Genomic DNA, 20,652 nt, shown 5'->3' with positions numbered 1-20,652 from the left:
GCTTGCCAAAACTGCCCGTGCGCCTGGGACAATAGAGGTCCCTGCACAACGGGAGTTAACACGGGTCCCCGCCTAAAAGGCGAATGATCTCCGTGAACCAAGGCTGCCTGGGCCAACGGGAAGCCACAAGAATCAATGGTCCTCCTGGGGCACCCTCTCCAATGTCAGCTGAACCAGAACCTGCTCTTCGTCTCGCTCGGACATTGCTCGTCCATTAATTTATATATTTTTAATTCCCTTCCTTAGGTGTGTTTATTAGGAAGTTGTGAAATTGTTACATTACTTATTAGATATTACTGCACTGTGAGAACTAGAAGCACAAGCATTTTGCTACACCCGCCCGCAATGACATCTGCTAAAACATTTATTAACATTTCATTTGGAACCACTGGTGGAAACGCGTAAAGAAGGGTCTGAGGTGCGTCAGAGCGCCCGTTCTCAAGGTGGCACTCGGGTCACTCATTGAGAAGAATAGACAGGGAGCGCCCTGACAGTAGCAGATGATCCCACCACTGGGCCAAGGCCCGTAGGCCTGACAGGGACACCCGAGGCAACCCGGCCTAGGCTGCGAGATGCGTCCAGGTGAGTGGCTAGCTCTCAGCGATAGAAGGGCTCAACAATAGGCCGCAACGGAAACGACTTTTAAAAATCACAGAAGACATCATCCCCAGTTCGTCCAGTACATCCCCAGTACGCAGCCCAAACGTGTCTCAGCAGAGCCGGAACCCAGACACACTCTGTGAGGATAGAAAAGCTGGGAGTCAGACAACTCTTTAAACTGGTTCCTTATGAAGCCTAGTGACTGAATACCAGACAGTAGTATGGATGTGTATAATACTGCCAATGTAATAGCCAGAGGCTCTTGATTATTCTGAGGTGTTTGCTGAAGTATCTAGAACGACACACAATGTTAGCACCAGCCATTCTGGATCTTCGACATGGGAACCACTCGGACTGGACTGCTTCGGGTGACGGATCTTTCCTCCCTCAAAACAGGCACTGAGGCCTGGAGAACAGTCAACGTAATGACGCTGCAGAAACTCGGAAAGAGCACCACAAATTGTAGCCTGTACCCTAATTTATTTATTTAAATTGACTGATTTCCTTATATGAAATGTAAACTCAGTAAAATCTTCAAAATTGTTGCATGTTAAATTTATATATTTTTGTTCAGTATATATACACAGTCCCTTGACTTTTTCAAAATGTTATTGTGTTACAGCCTGAAATTTAAATTAAGTTGAGATGTTTTGTCACTGGCCTACACACAATACCCATAATGTCAATAATGTCAAAGTGGAATTATGTTTTATTCATTAAAAGTGAAAAGCTTAAATGTCTTGAGTCAATATGTAGTCAACCCCTTTGTTATGCTAAGCCTAAATAAGTCCAGGAGTAAAAAATGTGCTTCACAAGTTACATGGACATGAAATTGTGTTTAAGAAGATAAATGACTACCTCATCTCTGTACCCCACACATACAATTATCAGTAAGGTCCCTCAGTTGAGCAGTGAATTTCAAACACAGATTCAACCACAAAGAACAGGGAGGTTTTCCAATGCCTCGCAAAGAAGGGCACCGATTGGTAGATGTGTAAAATAAAAATAAATAAAAAAGCAGACATTGAATATCCCTTTGGTGTCGTTATTAATTACACTGGATGGTGTATCAGTCAATACAAAGATACAGACGTCCTTCCTAACTCAGTTGCCAGGGAAGAAGGAAACCACTTGGGAATTTACCCGAGAGCGATGAATAGAAAACTACTTCCAGTTAATAATCTGGTATTAGCGGACGGAGCGTAACATGTACAGCCCTAGTCTACAGCCCGAGTCTACAGCCCGAGTCTACAGCCCGAGTCTACAGTAGCCCACAACACAAACATAACTGTTCTATGAAGAGCCTTGGATCTGACAGCAGGATGTTTTCACTTTGTCATCATGGGTGTCGATGTATCAGAAAAAAATATAATATTTCATCCATTTTGAATTTAGGCTGTAACACAACAAAATGTGGAATAATTCAAGGGGTATGAATTCTTTATGAAGACAATGTATTTGTGGCTATTATGCCAATATGGGATACAATATTTTTTAGGCTAGTATTGCCGATATCGATAGCAAAACAAGTACGTTTAAATGGCGAGGACTACAAACACATTCCATTGATTAACTGATACGTTATTGATCCCAAAAGGACTTACCTGCAGGTACTCAAAGGCGGTGCGTATGTCGCCGTGCAGGGTCATGTGATCGATGAGGGTCTTGAGGAAGCCGTGGGTCTGGACGGTCTGCGTGTCACACACCAGGGCCAGGTGACGTCTGGCTCGAGTCACCGCCACGTTGATCCTCCGGTCTTCAGCTAAGAACCCTATCTCACCTGAAGGAGAGATGGAACTTAGTACATCAGCACATTGTGTCGCCAAATTTCTACCACAAAAACAAACACTAGTTTACCTTTCCTGTTAGATCTGACCAAGGTCAGCACCACAGCCTCCTTCTCTCTGCCCTGGAATCCGTCGACAGACTTGATCTCCAGATCAGGATGTCTCGCTGAGAGACGCTGACGCAGGAGATCCACCTAAACACAGACAAGAACATAAACAGCCTCTGCACCTTCTGTCACAAACGTTTCAGATCAAGGCTTACAAGACACTGGGCTCTGCAAAACTCAACTGATCTCCACAAAAAAAAATGGAGCTAAAAGTTTAATAGTGCAGAAAGCAGCCCTGACTCACCTGCAGATTGTAAGGGGCAATAACAGCGATGTCTTTAGGTTTCACCCCAGCTTCAGTCAACGCTTTGATGTGCAGTTCCACAATGTCCACCTCACCTGTTTATCAGAAGACGAGTTCATCACAATTAGTTTATTAGATTTCAGCACCTCACATGAGTCCTAAGAAGACAAGATACCCGAGTGAGTTTCCTCTTAGTTTAGACTAGGTCATATTGTGTTGAGCTAGGGGACATTTTGGTTTGGTAGTAGTAAAAATAAAATAAAAAAACATGCTCACAACAACCAACAGGAAACAGGACACATATCATTTAGAAAGCCGACCTTGATTTCCTTTGGACTGGTCGTCTGTCACCTCCATCTCACTAAGTCCACAGCCTGCTGTGTCTATGAGGAGGAGAGGGGTGCTGGTCTCTTCAACACTGGCTACTCCTGGGAGATCTCTGTTCAGGGGAAAGAGCCATGTTAGAACTGGGTTCCTTACAGGGTTTGGGGTCAATTCCATTTCAATTTAGGAAGTAAAGTGAAAGTCAACTTCATTCCGTCAATCCAGGAATTAACTGAAAGTCTAGAATGAAAGTTCAAATTGGACTTCCAGTTTAATTACAGAATTCACTGATTTCAAATGGAATTGAACCCTACCCTGATCCTAAACCCTCATTAAAATGTCTACTCATTTGATGTGAGATAAATGGGCTCTGTTTACACAGGCAGCCGAATTCTGATCCTTTGACTAATTACTGATCTTTTGACCAAATCAGACCAGATGCCAATACTTGGGCAAAAATAACCTGAATTGGGTTGCTGGTGTAAACGTAGCCAAAAGGAGTCAGTTGTTACTTGAGCAGGTGTTTCTCCACTGAGCTGTGTGCGACGAGTTGACCCTGATACATCTGTTCTGAGGCCCAGGTCATGATGTGACTATTCATACGGTACTGCACCGTCAGCATCCTGACTACGGAGTCGCCATACTTCAGGATCAACCTCTCCATCAGGCTGACAGACAGGCCTTTAGATGCAGCCCTGGATGACAACAAAAAATAGTATTGATTGAAATCCAAGTATCCATTTTAAAATATGGCAAAAAGTAAAAAGACACAAGCAAGGAATGACACATGGATCTATGGAACTATTTACATGGCAGGTATGACTGGGGACAGTCAGAACCCACTACCATCACCTGTGGAGCCCCCAAGCAGGGCTTGAGAATAACTCCCCCCCCATCACCTTCCTGAAGTGCAATTTTAACCGTCCCCACCGGGAAGACCATCCGTCCCAAACGAAAGACCAACCGTCCCAAACGCAAAGACCAACCGTCCCAAACGCAAAGACCAACCGTCCCAAACGCAAGACCAACCGTCCCAAACGCAAAGACCAACCGTCCCAAACGCAAAGACCAACCGTCCCAAACGCAAGACCAACCGTCCCAAACGCAAAGCCAACCGTCCCAAACGCAAGACCAACCGTCCCAAACGCAAGACCAACCGTCCCAAACGCAAGACCAACCGTCCCAAACGCAAGACCAACCGTCCCAAACGCAAGACCAACCGTCCCAAACGCAAGACCAACCGTCCCAAACGCAAGACCAACCGTCCCAAACGCAAGACCAACCGTCCCAAACGCAAGACCAACCGTCCCAAACGCAAGACCAACCGTCCCAAACGCAGAGACCAACCGTCCCAAACGCAGAGACGAACCGTCCCAAACGCAGAGACGAACCGTCCCAAACGCAGAGACGAACCGTCCCAAACGCAGAGACGAACCGTCCCAAACGCAGAGACGAACCGTCCCAAACGCAGAGACCAACCGTCCCAAACGCAGAGACCAACCGTCCCAAACGCAGAGACCAACCGTCCCAACCGCAGAGACCAACCGTCCCAACCGCAGAGACCAACCGTCCCAACCGCAAGACCAACCGTCCCAACCGCAAGACCAACCGTCCCAACCGCAAGACCAACCGTCCCAACCTCAAGACCAACCGTCCCAACCTCAAGACCAACCGTCCCAACCGCAAGACCAACCGTCCCAACCGCAAGACCAACCGTCCCAACCGCAAGACCAACCGTCCCAACCGCAAGACCAACCGTCCCAACCGCAAGACCAACCGTCCCAACCGCAAGACCAACCGTCCCAACCGCAAGACCAACCGTCCCAACCGCAAGACCAACCGTCCCAACCGCAAGACCAACCGTCCCAACCGCAAGACCAACCGTCCCAACCGCAAGACCAACCGTCCCAACCGCAAGACCAACCGTCCCAACCGCAAGACCAACCGTCCCAACCGCAAGACCAACCGTCCCAACCGCAAGACCAACCGTCCCAACCTCAAGACCAACCGTCCCAACCGCAAGACCAACCGTCCCAACCGCAAGACCAACCGTCCCAACCGCAAAACCAACCGTCCCAACCGCAAGACCAACCGTCCCAACCTCAAGACCAACCGTCCCAACCGCAAGACCAACCGTCCCAACCGCAAGACCAACCGTCCCAACCGCAAAACCAACCGTCCCAACCGCAAGACCAACCGTCCCAACCGCAAGACCAACCGTCCCAACCGCAAGACCAACCGTCCCAACCGCAAGACCAACCGTCCCAACCGCAAGACCAACCGTCCCAACCGCAAGACCAACCGTCCCAACCGCAAGACCAACCGTCCCAAACGGAGAGACCAACCGTCCCAACCGCAAGACCAACCGTCCCTACTCTAGGTTATTCACAGGGATTTAATCCCTAATATGTGTACTGCTCAGATAGTTTAGTCAGCTATAACTTGTTCTATTGTTGCTACGTTCACAACTTTCCCCAGACCTTTATCGGCATATAGTCTAATTAGGTAATAACTTGGCTTTATACACAGGGCACCAGTACTGAGACGATGTACAGGGGTATGAGGTAATAACTTGGCTATATAAACGGGGTACCAGTACTGAGTAGACGTGCAGGGGTATGAGGTAATAACATGGCTATATACACTGGGTACCAGTACTGAGACGATGTACAGGGGTATGAGGTAATAACTTGGCTATATAAACGGGGTACCAGTACTGAGTAGACGTGCAGGGGTATGAGGTAATAACTTGGCTATATACACTGGGTACCAGTACTGAGACGATGTACAGGGGTATGAGGTAATAACATGGCTATATACACTGGGTACCAGGTAATAACTTGGCTATATACACAGGGTACCAGTACTGAGTCAATGTGCAGGGGTAATTTACGTAAATATTGATAGCGATAAAGTGACTAGGCAACAGGATAAACAGTAACAGCAGCAAATGTGATAATCTAACATATTTGCAAAAAAGGGTCAATGCAGATAGTTAAATAGTTAGTCTGGGTAGCTATTGGTTAACCACTTATCAGTGTTATGGCTTGGTGGTAGAAACTGTTCAGGGTCCTGTTGGTTGTAGACTCAGTGCATCGACACCGCAGATTCTGTTGACATAGTCGAGGCACGGTTTGTTCACAAGAACGGACAGAAGGCCAGGGCACATTACCCATCTTCTGAGATGAGCCAGTCAGCACTTTGAAACTATCTAACCATGAACGTAATTGTTTTCAACCTGGATGTTTTAGGCCATTTTATGAGGCATGTCTTACCTTGTTTCAAAGTAGCCTAGCCAAAATCCTGGTTTCAAAGTAACCTGGCCAAAATCCTGGTTTCAAAGTAGCCTAGCCAAAATCCTGGTTTCAAAGTAGCCTAGCCAAAATCCTGGTTTCAAAGTAGCCTAGCCAAAATCCTGGTTTCAAAGTAGCCTAGCCAAAATCCTGGTTTCAAAGTAGCCTAGCCGAAATCCGACCATATAAATGAGGGAATAACTGTATTAACATTTCCTGCGATTAAAAACAGTTTTTCTCTCATGTTCTATTGGTTTACAAATCAACGTTCTTTCAATATCCAGCAGCCAAAGACAACAAATGCTAGTTGTTGCATCCACAGATATTTCCTCTACATTTCTAACAAATGTCATCTCGGTCTCATTAAACTGCTATCATGTGCGGTACTCTTTGAGAACTGTGTTTTTCCGCAAGTTGCATTTTGGAACATTTGCGCAAAGCATTGTGGGCATTGCTGCGCTTTAATACGAAGCAATAATAGTTTATCAACACTTTAAGCTAAACGTTCTGATCTGTTGCATCATCATTGTTGCTTAAAAAAAAAAAAAATGGAGTTGATTGTCCCTGAACTGAACTCCAGTCTGTTTGTCCCAGATATACACTGCTCCAAAAAATAAAGGGAACACTTAAACACCACAATGTAACTCCAAGTCGTCCCAGATATACACTGCTCCAAAAAATAAAGGGAACACTTAAACACCACAATGTAACTCCAAGTCGTCCCAGATATACACTGCTCCAAAAAATAAAGGGAACACTTAAACACCACAATGTAACTCCAAGTCGTCCCAGATATACACTGCTCCAAAAAATAAAGGGAACACTTAAACACCACAATGTAACTCCAAGTCGTCCCAGATATACACTGCTCCAAAAAATAAAGGGAACACTTAAACACCACAATGTAACTCCAAGTCGTCCCAGATATACACTGCTCCAAAAAATAAAGGGAACACTTAAACATCACAATGTAACTCCAAGTCGTCCCAGATATACACTGTTCCAAAAAATAAAGGGAACACTTAAACATCACAATGTAACTCCAAGTCGTCCCAGATATACACTGCTCCAAAAAATAAAGGGAACACTTAAACACGACAATGTAACTCCAAGTCGTCCCAGATATACACTGCTCCAAAAAATAAAGGGAACACTTAAACACCACAATGTAACTCCAAGTCGTCCCAGATATACACTGCTCCAAAAAATAAAGGGAACACTTAAACAGCACAATGTAACTCCAAGTCGTCCCAGATATATCTTTATCATCCCAGGAAGATGACACACATTCCTGCTCGCCTCCCTACCACTGAGGAAGTACAGTTCCCGCTCAGCCCAGTCAAAACTGTTCGCTGCTCTGCCCTACACCCAAACAAGGGGCTCATCCACTGCTCCCTACCACTGAGCCCCCCAATGGTGGAACAAACTCCCTCACGACGCCAGGACAGCGGAGTCAATCACCACCTTCCGGAGACACCTGAAACCCCACCTCTTCAAGGAATACCTAGGATAGGATAAGTAATCCTTCTCACCCCCCCCCTTAATGATTTAGATGCACTATTGTAAAGTGGCTGTTCCACTGGATGTCAGAAGGTGAATTCACCAATTTGTAAGTCGCTCTGGATAAGAGCGTCTGCTAAATGACTTAAATGTATATGTAAAAGGTTCCGTTTTAGGCCCAATCTTATGCCTTATCTACATGCACCCCAATGGTCTCCAAAAAAAATTTGAAATGTGTCCAATTCCACTGACAAAACACAGAGCAACATATCTTTGTTGTGTGGACCAATAAGAAGAGCTGATATTTACGTGTGAGACTTGATGGTGGGTGGCAGCTGCTTGTAATCTCCAGCCAGGATACACTTCCTGCCTCGGAGCAGCGCGATCCAGCAGGAGCTCTCCAACGCCTGGGCACACTCATCGATCACCACCCAGTCAAAATGGTCTACAGGTAGGTTCTTCAGAGGGCCACCATCATTAGCACCTGGAGACAACACAGACAGGTAATATTAACTGTTAACAAAACGGAGACATAGGGTTGTGTTCATTAGGCACCAAAGGGAAGAAAACGGACTGAAATAGGAAGGGGCTACCAGGACTTGTTCAATCAGAAATGCACATTTTCCTTTTATGTTGCAAAACAATTTTGAACCGTTTTATAGTGTGCCCCCTAATGAACAACTGTTGATATCCACCATCACTCACCTGTGTTAGTGGCTAGAACAACATCAGCACGTTTGAGGACCTCAGTAATGGCTGTAGCTTCCCTGGTCCTCAGCTCTTTCCTCAGCTCTCCTACCTCCCTCTTCAGGTGGATCCGATCTCGTTTGTCATTCATCTTCTTCATCCCCATCTTCACCATACATTGAGAAAACACAACGATATCAAACCTAGAAGCCTTCCAATACATTATGAAAAATACACAGAGAAAATTAGCTTATTATCTAAGTCTAAAAGTCTTTCACAAATCCGAAAGCGAGGAGCTTATCAATGATATGACATGTAGAATTTCAGAACATTGATATGCTGTATACAACTTGTCAAAAGTTTGAACACACCGACTCATTGAAGGATTTTTCTTTATTTTTACTTTTTTTAAATGATTTACTATTTACTATTTTTTTTACCATTTACTTCTGATAGGCTAATTGACATCATTTGAGTCAATTGGCAGTGTACATGTGGATGTATTTCAAAGCCTAACTTCAAAATCAGTGCCTCTTTGCTTGACATCATGGAAAAAAATCAAAAGAAATCAGCCAAGACCTCAGAAAAAAAATTGTAGACCTCCACAAGTCTGGTTCACCTTGGGAGCAATTTCCAAATGCCTGAAGGTACCACGTTCGCCTGTACAAACAATAGTACGCAAGTATAAACACCATGCAGCCGTCATACCGCTAAGGAAGGAGACACGTTCTGTCTCCTAGAGATGAACATACTTTGGTGCGAAAAGTGTAAATCAATCCCAGAACAACAGCAAACGACCTTGTGAAGATGCTGGGGGAAACAGGTACAAAAGTATCTATATCCACAGAAAAACGACTCCTATATCAACATAACCTGAAAGGCCGCTCAGCAAGGAAGAAGCCACTGCTCCAAAACAGCCATAAAAATGCCAGACTACGGTTTGCAACTGCACATGGGGACAAAGATCGTACTTTTTGGAGAAATGTCCTCTGGTCTGATGGAACTGTTTGGCCATAATGACCATTTATGTTTGGAGGAGAAAGGGGGAGGCTTGCAAGCCGAAGAACACCATCCCAACCATGAAGAACGGGGGTGGCAGCATCATGTTGTGGGGGTGCTTTGCTGCACCCCTACCATGTCACAACACAACTGATTGGCTCAAACACATTAAGAAAGAAATTCCACATATTAACAAGGCACACCTGTTAATTGAAATGCATTCCAGGTGATTACCTCATGAAGCTGTTTGAGAGAATGCCAAGAGTGTGCAATGCTGTCATCAAGGCAGAGGGAAAAAAGGGTGTCTACTTTGAAGAATCTCAAATAAAAAATATATTTTGATTTGTTTTACACTTTTTTGGTTACCACATGATTCCATGTGTTATTTCATAGTTTTGAAGTCTTCACTACTATTCTACAGTGTAAAAAAAAATAAAAAATAAAGAAAAAACCTTGAATGAGTAGGTGTGTCCAAACTTTTGAATGGTGCTGTATTACAGTAACTTCTGATACCAAAATATTAAAAAAATATATTATCTTTTACCTGTCAAATAATTAGAGACCATGCTGGTGTGGCCCGACTGGAAATACATCATACTCGCATAAAGATGTGATTATCATTGGCGCCACATTATCAATACTTACAAAAGCTTTGTCGATGTCTTTGCGTATGTCAGCGATGATGTTGGTGTTGTCACTGTGAGCGAGGACGGCGTCTAGCGAGTGTTTCTGAATGGACTCTAGCAGGCGGGCAGGGTGGCCCAGTCTCAGGACCTTAGCTTTGGCCTTAGCCAGGCGCTCAACCAGGTTATCCACGGCCACGTTAGAACCAGCACAGCACAGGACCTACAAGACAAACAGAGAAAGACATTCAAATAAAATTGCTGTAAAATGCTTACTTATACAAGCCCTTAAAAATGCAGTTCAAGAAATAGAGTTTAGAAAATATTTAACAAATAAAGTAAACATTTAAAAGTAACAAAATTACAATAACGAGGCTATATATGTAGAGGGGGCGCCGGAACCGATTCAATGTGCGGGTTGGGTGACAATTTTTAGGGCCTTCCTCTGACACCGCCTGATAGAGGTCCTGGTAGGAAGCTTGGCCCCAGTGATGAACTGGGCCGTAAGCACGACCATCTGTAGCGCCTTACGGTCAGATGCCGAGCAGTTGCCATACCAGGCGGTGATGCAACCACTCAGGATGCCCTCGATGGTGCAGCTGTAGAACCTTTCGAGGATCTGGGGACCCATGACATCTTTTCAGTCTGCTGAGGGGGAAAAGGTGTTGCAGTGACCTCTTCATGACTGTCTTGGTGCGTTTGGACCATAATAGTTGGTTTGTGATGTGGACAACAAGGAACTTGAAGCTCTCAACCTGCTTCACTACAGCCCAGTTGATAAGAATGGGGGTGTGATCAGACCTCCTTCTCCTGTAGTCCAAGATCAGTTCCTTTGTCTTGATCACGTTGAGGGACAGGTTGTTGTCCTGGCACCACACTGCCAGGTCTCTGACCTCCCAATAGGCTGTCTCATCGTTGTCGGTGATCAGGCCCATCACCAGTGTCGTCAGCAAACTTAATGATTGTGTTGGAGTCGTGCCTGGCCATACAATCGTGGGTGAACAGCGAGTACAGGAGGGGACTGGGCACGCACCCCTGAGGGGCCCCTGTGTTGAGGATCAGCATGGCAGATGTGTTGTTACCTACCCTCACCACCTGGGGGTGGCCCATCAGGAAGTCCAGGATCCAGTTGCAGAGGGAGGTGTTTAGTCCCAGGGTCCTTAGCTTAGTGATGTGCTATGAGGGCCCTATGGTGTTGAATGCTGAGCTGTAGTCAATGAACAGCATTCTCACATAGGTGATCCTTTTGTCCTGGTAGGAAAGGGCAGTGTGGAGTGTGATTGAGAGTGCGTCATCTGTGGATCTGTTGGGGCGGTAGTCATGTAGGCAGGTTACCTTCACTTTCTTGGGCACAGAGACTATGGTGGTCTATTTGAAACATGTAGGTATTACAGACTCCGTCAGGGAGAGGTTGAAAATGTCAGTTAAGGAACTTGCCAGATGGTCAGCGCATGCTCTGAGTACATGTCCTGGTAATCCGTCTGGTCCTGTGGCCTTGTGAATGTTGACCTGTTTAAAGGTCTTGATCACATCTTCTACTGAGAGCGTTATCACACAGTCGTCCGGTACAGCTGGAGCTCTCATGCATGTTTCAGTATTACTTGCTTTGAAGCAGCATAAAATACATTTGGCTCGTCTGGCTCGCATCACTGGGCAGCTTACATCTGGATTTCCCTTTGTGGACGTAATAGTTTTCTAGCCACATCCGCCGAGCGTCATTGCCGGTGTAGTAGGATCTTAGTCCTGTATAGACGCTTGGCCTGTTTGATGGTTCGTCTGAGGACGTAGCGTGATTTAATATAAGCGTCCGGATTAGTCCCCCGCTCATTGAATGCGGCTGCTCTACCCTTTAGCTCAGCGTAGATCTTGCCTGTGATCCATGGCTTCTGGTTGGGGTATGTAGCTCGGTTACCAATTAGTCCAAATCTGGTCGAAGTGTGACTAACAAAACAATCAAGCCATTATTATGATTACCTATACCATATATAAAGGGATTACCTAAACCACATATATTTAAGGGATTACCTAAACCATATATATTTAAAGGATTACCTAAACCACATATATTTAAAGGATTACCTAAACCATATATATTTAAGGGATTACCTAAACCATATATATTTAAGGGATTACCTAAACCATATATATTTAAGGGATTACCTAAACCATATATATTTAAAGGATTACCTAAACCACATATTTAAAGGATTACCTAAACATTATATATTTAAAGGGATTACCTAAACCATATTTAAAGGGATTACCTAAACCATATTTAAAGCCAGATTCTGCCATTTTTTCAATATAACATATTGACTTGTTTGCTATAAGATTGTCAGTAGTTGATAATGGTCTTGATAAGAACGGACCAATGACACTCTACCTTCTGTCCCCGTTTGACCACTTGTAGGATGATTTCCACCACAGTGGTTGTCTTGCCGGTGCCTGGTGGCCCGTGTATTACAGCTACCTCTCTCTGAGACAGAGCAAACGACACAGCCTGTCTCTGAGACTCATCCAGACCACTGTTCAGGAAAGACAGATCATCTGAACAAAGAAGAGCGATAATTGTCAATCTTATATTTGCATCTGAGAGATTTTTTTTTTTTTGTGAATATTTTTTCTGATGTCCAAAATCACAAAGGCAATAATTTTCACATTCTTCTATTTCAGAGAGTATAATTCCAGCTCTGGTGTGATACAGTAAGCTCATAACATACTCCTGAGAGGAAGCCTTACTTGGTTCTGATATCGAGCCAGGTTCTGAATAGCCAAAGAGAACGCTGATCAAATCCGAGGCTGGTCCACTGCTGTACCCATTCAGAGTGTTCAAGGCCCTGCGGACAACAAGTCATGGAATAGGTAAGGATTAGAGTCAGAGTTAGGTTAGTGTTAAGACCAGGGTAACGGTTAAGCTCAGGCATAGGTTCTCTAACTTTTTCATGCGTTTGTACGTGACATCGTTAGCCAGCTTCATGAGGTTGTACAGAGCGTCTGTGTCCAGGTTGAGTCCGTCCGGCGAGTCCTCACAGGCCACGGTGACAGCTGACTGACTGATGCGGGTCACGACACCAGTACACAGCTGGGAGGACGGCTTACAGCCATCCAGGTCATACAGACCCACTATGTCTCCTGCAACCACAGACAACACCAATCAGAGAGTGAGTGCCTTAGTTCAGTCTATGTAAATAGCCTTTTCATAGACCTGTATGTGCTTTTTGCCAACTCCTATGGCCATAGGACATCAAATATATGGAATCAGGCTACTACTGTGTGTAAAGTCTTACATAAAGACGGACAGACCATAAGCTATGCCATTCAACGTTCTTACCGGGTCCAAAGTTGTTGCTAGGCAGCACAGAGACGCCCATGTGTTTTCTGGGTTCCAGGAGGAGGAGTGATCGTCCATAAAGGCCAGTTGACTGGCTTCCTATCTGCAGCTTCAGGAGACAAACGCCTTTACTCTGGAGATCTTTCAGAGAGACATTCTCCTGCCATAGCCTGCAGGTAGAGGAAACATTCAGAACACGTCAATGTCCTCAATGAGGCAATTCATTTAGCAACCAACACAATGCATTCTGAACAAAACACCTTTAAAAACAACAACAGAAAGGAAACATGGGTAGTTTTGCATGGTTCCGTTGGATGGGGTCTTATAGAAAACGACACTGGTTATGGAAGGGGCCAGGGGCCACATTCTGGCTCCTGGGGGCCACATGTATGACGCATTGTGACCTAAAAGGCTAAACTGATGTTAACTCAACACTGAGACACTTGTATTGTACACTTGTAGTCGGACGTGAAGGATTTTCGTCAGACACCGACAAGGCCCAAATCCCCATCATTCGCATGTTGAAGAGACAGAGATATAGGGGACGTTGGTGCCTTGGAAGTATCTGCCTCTACCATCAGTCCTATTAGCCAACGTGCAATCATTGGATAATAAACTGGATGAGCTCCGATCAACACTATCCTACCAACGGAACATTAAAAACTGTAATATCTTGTGTTTCACCGAGTCGTGGCTGAACAACAACATGGATAACATACAGCTGGCTGGGTTTTCGGTGCATTGGCAAGAGAGAACAGCTGCCTCCGGTAAGACGAGGTGTGATGGTGTGTGTCTATTTGTCAATAACAGCTGGTGCATGAAATCTAATATTAATGAAGTCGCAATACTCGCCTGAGGTAGAGTACCTTATGATAAGCTGTAGACCACACTATCTACCAAGAGAGTTTTCATCTATATTATTTGTAGCCATCTATTTACCACCACAAACCGATGTTGGCATTAAGACCGCACTCAATGTATAAGGCCATAAGCAAACAAGAACATTTTCACCCAGAGGCGGCACTCCTAGTGGCCGGGGACTTTAATGCAGGGAATCTTAAATCTGTTTTACCTCATTTCTACTAGCATGTTAAATGTGCAACCAGAGAAGAAAAATAAATAAATAAAAATGTAACTCTACAACACCTTTACTCCACACACAGAGATGCGTACAAAGCTCTCTCTCACCCTTCATTTGGAAAATCTGACCATAGTGCTATCCTCCTGATTCCTGGTTACAAGCAGTAACTAAAGCAGAAAGTACCAGTGACTCGCTCAATACGGAAGTGGTCAGATGAAGCAGATGCTAAGCTACAGGACTGTTTTGCTAGCACAGACTGGAATAAGTTCCGGGATTCTTCCGATGGCATACCACCTCAGTCACCGGCTTCATTAATAACTGCATCGATGACGTCATACCCCAACCGAACGTACATACCCCAACCAGAAGCCATGGATTACAGGCAACATCCACACTGAGCTAAAGGTTAGAGCTGCCGCTTTCAAGGAGCGGGAGACTAACAGGCTGACTACACCACTCGCGTCACGCATGCAATCGTTGCAAAATAGATTTCGAAATGTTATTCAATTATTGTGCCAACGAGCGTTGTCAAGGGCTAAAATAGAAGTCAGTTCTATTTCTGAAGCAGATCGCGCTGCAAGTCATGCCTCTCCCATCTCCTCATTGGTTTATAGAAGCAGGTACCCATGTGCCATCTCCTCATTGGTTATACCCACGTGGTTGACTGAAAGACGAACAATGTCGATGGCGGTAATTTATGAAAGTTGCCAATCGCAAGATAAAGTCAAGAGAAGAAAAAGCTTAGAAGGAGAAGAGATGACTAGTTACAATTCGGTTGACCGTTTTGTGTGTGGATTAATTGTCAGAGTAGAGGACCTTGTGCACTTCAGGTAAAATAACAACTCAATGTTTATATCCCCGGAATAATTAGCTAGCAACGGCAAGTTAGCTAAATAGGACAAATTAGATAGCATGTGCTAGCTAGCTAGCTAAATTGCCATACATGTTTAATGCTTTTCGACCTGCCCCCAAATGAATGTAATTGGTTCAGAGTTTGTTTTGAAACTGCGTGTCATGATCGCGTTTGGTGTGGGGGGACAAAATACATTTATGCACGATGATGCGCAGCCGGTTTGGGTTCCGCGTAATACGGACGCTTATAAGAAATCCCACTATGCCCTCCGAAGAACCATCAAACAGGCAAAGCATCAATACAGGACTAAGATTGAATCCTACTACACCGGCTTCGACGCTCGTCGGATGTGGCAGGGCTTACGAACTATTACGGACTACAAAGGGAAGCACAGTTTTGAGCTGCACAGTGACATGATCCTACCAGACAATCTAAATGGGGCGGCAGCGTAGCCTAATGGTTAGAGCGTTGGACTAGTAATTGGACTAGTAATTGTTGTTCTGGCCCTGAACAGGCAGTTAACCCACTGTTCCCAGGCCGTCATTGAAAATAAGAATGTGTTCTTTACTGACTTGCCTGGTTAAATAAAGGTAAAATTAAAAATGACTTCAATACGCCCTTCGTGGCAAGCAGCACAGAAGCATGCATGAGAGCACCAGCTGTTCCGGACGAGTGTGTGATCATGCTCTCCATAGCCGATGCGAACAAGACCATTAAACAGGGCAACATTCACAAGGCCGCAGGGCCAGATGGATTACCAAGATGTGTGCTTCAAGCATGCACAGACCAACTGGCAAGTGTCTTCACTGACATTTTCAATCTGTCCCGAACCGAGTCTATAATACCAACATGTTTCAAGCAGACCACCATAGTGCCGAAGAACAAAGGTAACCTGCTTAAATAACTACAAACCTGTAGCACTCACGTTTGTAGTCATGAAGTGGCTTGAAAGGCTGGTCATGGCTCACACCATTATCCCAGAAACCCTAGACCCACTCCAAATTGCATACCGCCCCCCAAAAAATCCACAGATAATGCAATCATCATTGCACTCCACCCTGCCCTTTCCCACCTGCACAAAAGGAACACCAACGTGAGAATGCTATTCATTGACCAGTTCAGAGTTCAACACCATAGTGCCCTCTAAGCTAATCAATAAGCTAAGGACCCTGGGACTAAACACCTGCCATGCTGATCCTCAACACCGGGGCCCCTCAGGGGTGCGTGCTTAATCCCCTCCTGTACTCCCTGTTCACCCACAACTGCGTGGCCGCGCAAGACTCCCACACCATCATTAAATTTGCTGACGACAACAGTGTTTGGCCCCATCACCGACAACAATGAGACAGCCTATAGGGAGGTCAGAGACTTGGTAGTGTGGTGCCAGGACAACAACCTCTCCCTCAACGTGATCAAGACAAAGGAGATGATCGTGGACTACAGGAAAAGGAGGGCTGATCACACCTCCATGCTCATCAACGGGTCTGTAGTGGAGCAGGTTGAGAGCTTCAAGTTCCCTCATATCCTCAAAAAGTTCCATCGAGAGCATCCTGAATGGTTTCATCACCGCCTGGTATGGCAACTGTTCGGCCTCCGCCTGCAAGGAACTACAGAGGGTAGTGCGTACGGTCCAGTACAGCAAGTGGTACCAGAGAGCCGAGTCTAGGTCCAAAAGGCTTCTTAACAGCTTCTACCCCCAAGCCATAACACTCCTGAACAGCTGACCAAATGGCTACCTGGACTATTTGCATTGTCACCCCACCCCATTTTTCCACTGCTGCTACTCTCGGGTTTATTATCTATGCAGTCACTTCACCTCTACCTACATATTACCTCGACTAACCGGTGCCCCTGCACACTGACTCTGTACCCCCTGTATATAGCCTCCACATTGACTCTGTACTGGTACCCCCTGTATATAGCCTCCACATTGACTCTGTACTGGTACCCCCTGTATATAGCCTCCACATTGACTCTGTACTGGTACCCCCTGTATATAGCCTCCACATTGACTCTGTACCGTAACACCCTGTATATAGCCTCCACATTGACTCTGTACCGTAACACCCTGTATATAGCCTCCACATTGACTCTGTACCGTAACACCCTGTATATAGCCTCCACATTGACTCTGTACCGTAACACCCTGTATATAGCCTCCACATTGACTCTGTACCGTAACACCCTGTATATAGCCTCCACATTGACTCTGTACCGTAACACCCTGTATATAGCCTCCACATTGACTCTGTACCGTAACACCCTGTATATAGCCTCCACATTGACTCTGTACCGTAACACCCTGTATATAGCCTCCACATTGACTCTGTACCGTAACACCCTGTATATAGCCTCCACATTGACTCTGTACCGTAACACCCTGTATATAGCCTTGTTACTGCTCTTTAATTATGTTATTTTTCCTTCATTTTTATTTATTTATCGTTTATTTAGTAAATACTTTTAACACTTATTTTTTCTTAACTGCATTGTTGGTTAAGGGCTTGTCAGTCAGCATTTGACAAACACGCTATGATTCTAATATAAGAGTTAAATACATACTTGGTCTCCTCGATCTCTGCTTCTCTCTCCTCCTGAAGGAGCTCTAGGGTCTTGGACACAAAGCATTCCACCTCCATTTCTCACTGAAATGACACAAACATAATGAACAGTTTAAGTAAAAAAAAAGGGCTTTATAAATACATTTGATTGACTGATCCTACTGAGGTTGCAGAAACATGATGAATGGTCGTGGGTACTGAGCTGATAGGGTGCTCCTGACAAATTGTGACGCTTACATTTAGATTCTATTTGAAGTTGTCATGCATTAGGAGCAGAAGGTTGCAAACAAAACAAGCCATGCAATGAATGAACAGCTTGATTCACAACATTAAAAACCCATTCAGTCGGTCTACAACAGGCTCTCAGAGTGCTGGATAGACATCACTGTAACATCCTCACACAGTATGAGCTCCTGAGCTGGGAAATCTTGTATCCCCCAATTCCATTCAGTCACAAGAGCATTAATTAGGTCGAGCACTGATGTTGGGCAATTAGGCCTGGCTCGCACTCTGCGTTCCAATTCATACCAAAGACGTTCGATTGGGTTGAGGTCAGGGCTCTGTGCAAGCCAGTCAAGTTCTTCCACACCGATCTCAACAAACTATTTCTCCATGGACCTTGCTTTGTGCACGGGGTCATTGTCATGCTTTAACATGAAAGGGCCTTCCTCAAACTGTTGCCACAAAGATGGAAGCTCAGAATCATCTAGAATGTCACTGTATACTGTAGCGTTAAGATTTCCGGTCACTGGAACTAAGGGGCCTAGCCCAAACCCCCCCAAAACAGCCACAGGCCATTATAATCCCACCAAACTTTACATTCGGCACCATGCATTGGGACAGGTTGCATTCTCCTGACATCCGCCAAACCCAGATTCTTCCGTCATACTGCCAGATAGTGAAGCGTGATTCTTCACTCCAGAGAACGTGTTTCCACTGATCCAGAGTCCAATGGCGGTGAGCTTTACACCACTCCAGCCAATGCTTGGCGCATGGTGATCTTAGGCTCGTGTGCGGCTGCTCAGCCATGGAAACCCAGTTCATGAAGCTACAGACAAACAGTTATTGTGCTTAAGTTTCTTCCAAAGGCAGTTTGGAACTCGGTAGTGAGTGTTATAACCAAGGACAGAAATGTTGTACGTGCTTCAGCACTCATGGTCCCGTTTTGTGTGCTTGTGTGGCCTACCATTTCATGGCTGAGCCGTTGTTGCTCCTAGACGTTTCCACTTCACAACAACACGTACAGTTGACCGGGGCAGCTCTAGCAGGGCAGACATTTGTTGAACTGACTTGTTGACAAGCTGGCAATCTATGACGGTGCCACGCTGAAAGTCACTGAGCTCTTCTGCTGCCATTCTACTGCCAATGTTTGTCTATGGAGATTGCATGGCTGTGTTCTCTACTTCATACACCTGTCAGCAACAGGTGTGGCTGAAATAGCCGAATCCACTAATTTGAACGGGTGTCCACATACTTTTGTATATACAGTGCACCAACTACAGTACCTTCACAAACAAAACATTAAGACACGGCTAAAGGACAGTCGGACTTGTGCACATAATTACTAGCTGTGTATTGCCGCTTTTCATGTAGCTTGTGAGGTGTTATAAACACTTTTTGGTTGATTTATTGTATTATGTTTTTTGTTTGTTGTGCTATTTCTCTGTCTGCATGCTACTTGTCCTATGTTGTTCTGGGTGCTCTCTCACTGTCTGTCTGGACTGTTATTGGAATTGTTTTTAATAACCTGCCCAGGGACTGCGGTTGAAAATTAACTGGCTCTTTTACTGAAACGCTGATTATTTTTACAGGGACAGGTGCACGTTAAAAGAGCCAGCTAACTAGCTAGCCTACCATAGATATATAGCTGCTACTGTCATTTCATTTAAGACAATAACACAAGGAACAGCAGATTAACAATGCTAACTAGAATTCTCAACTGCTTATTAACTATCCGTTCTGCAACGAAAGCAAACTAGTGTAGGTAAAACCAAAAAACTACCTGCTTGTTGAATCAGTTCGAGTTGAGCAAATTCATTATTTTCCTCTTCGGTGGATTTAATGCGTCATTTCGTTGCAAACACATCTAAGGTATATCGCCGCCTGCTGAGCTGGAGCGTTTCTGAATTCATCTACAGTTTATTTAATTTGCTACCAAAAATAAATAAATAATATTCTCTGTCCTTTGATTTTTTTCCTGTAAATGTTGTATGCTGTAATATGTGCTTATTTCATTGTGCGACTTCCATAAGCAAAAGTTCTAAATACAAAACTCTTATTTTGCAAACTAGAAATGGAGGACCCGGAAGTGTCTCTTCTTTTTTTCTGCCAGTTTGCTGTCAAACAGCTCGTACACACCATAGAGAAGGATAGAGAAAGCATCCCTGTATCGTTTCTATTATGTCGTCTGCGCACAAGCAGTGCAATAAAGAACAATAGTAATGGCGCTAACTCCGCCATGGTTCATTGGACAAAGTCTACGGGAAAATGAATGGAGTTTTTGTAGTTTTTTGGGGGATAAATGCCAAAAATAAGGTCTTTGGTAAACACCGGCTGAGGAGATCTTATACATTTTGGTCTAACATCTTCATTAGCTAACGTCACTGTTTGTGAATATTGAAGCATTTATGTAATTAAAAAACAAAAATCTTGATTGGCTTAT

At 44.7% G+C, this 20,652-nt stretch overlaps 1 protein-coding gene across 1 annotated transcript in view; it reads right to left on the bottom strand.

Moving 5' to 3' along the window:
- The window catches only part of ighmbp2 (immunoglobulin mu DNA binding protein 2), a 30,188-nt gene extending 10,023 nt beyond the window's left edge, over positions 1-20,165 (bottom strand). The window contains exons 1-14 of the mRNA XM_064929128.1: positions 19,993-20,165; positions 17,992-18,074; positions 13,496-13,665; positions 13,101-13,296; positions 12,904-13,001; positions 12,548-12,711; positions 10,187-10,387; positions 8,561-8,708; positions 8,165-8,339; positions 3,575-3,757; positions 3,059-3,177; positions 2,739-2,833; positions 2,458-2,581; positions 2,205-2,380 (exon numbers count right to left, since the gene is read on the bottom strand). Of these exons, the coding sequence (XP_064785200.1) occupies positions 2,205-2,380; positions 2,458-2,581; positions 2,739-2,833; positions 3,059-3,177; positions 3,575-3,757; positions 8,165-8,339; positions 8,561-8,708; positions 10,187-10,387; positions 12,548-12,711; positions 12,904-13,001; positions 13,101-13,296; positions 13,496-13,665; positions 17,992-18,068 (1,926 nt within the window). The 5' untranslated portion in view covers positions 18,069-18,074; positions 19,993-20,165. The remainder of the gene's footprint in view (positions 1-2,204; positions 2,381-2,457; positions 2,582-2,738; positions 2,834-3,058; positions 3,178-3,574; positions 3,758-8,164; positions 8,340-8,560; positions 8,709-10,186; positions 10,388-12,547; positions 12,712-12,903; positions 13,002-13,100; positions 13,297-13,495; positions 13,666-17,991; positions 18,075-19,992) is intronic.
- Between the last annotated feature and the right edge of the window lie 487 nt (positions 20,166-20,652).

The sequence above is a fragment of the Oncorhynchus masou genome, chromosome 22 (genome assembly GCF_036934945.1).
Source record: "Oncorhynchus masou masou isolate Uvic2021 chromosome 22, UVic_Omas_1.1, whole genome shotgun sequence".
Taxonomy (NCBI): domain Eukaryota; kingdom Metazoa; phylum Chordata; class Actinopteri; order Salmoniformes; family Salmonidae; genus Oncorhynchus; species Oncorhynchus masou.
This window is presented reverse-complemented; position numbering and strand designations above follow the sequence as displayed.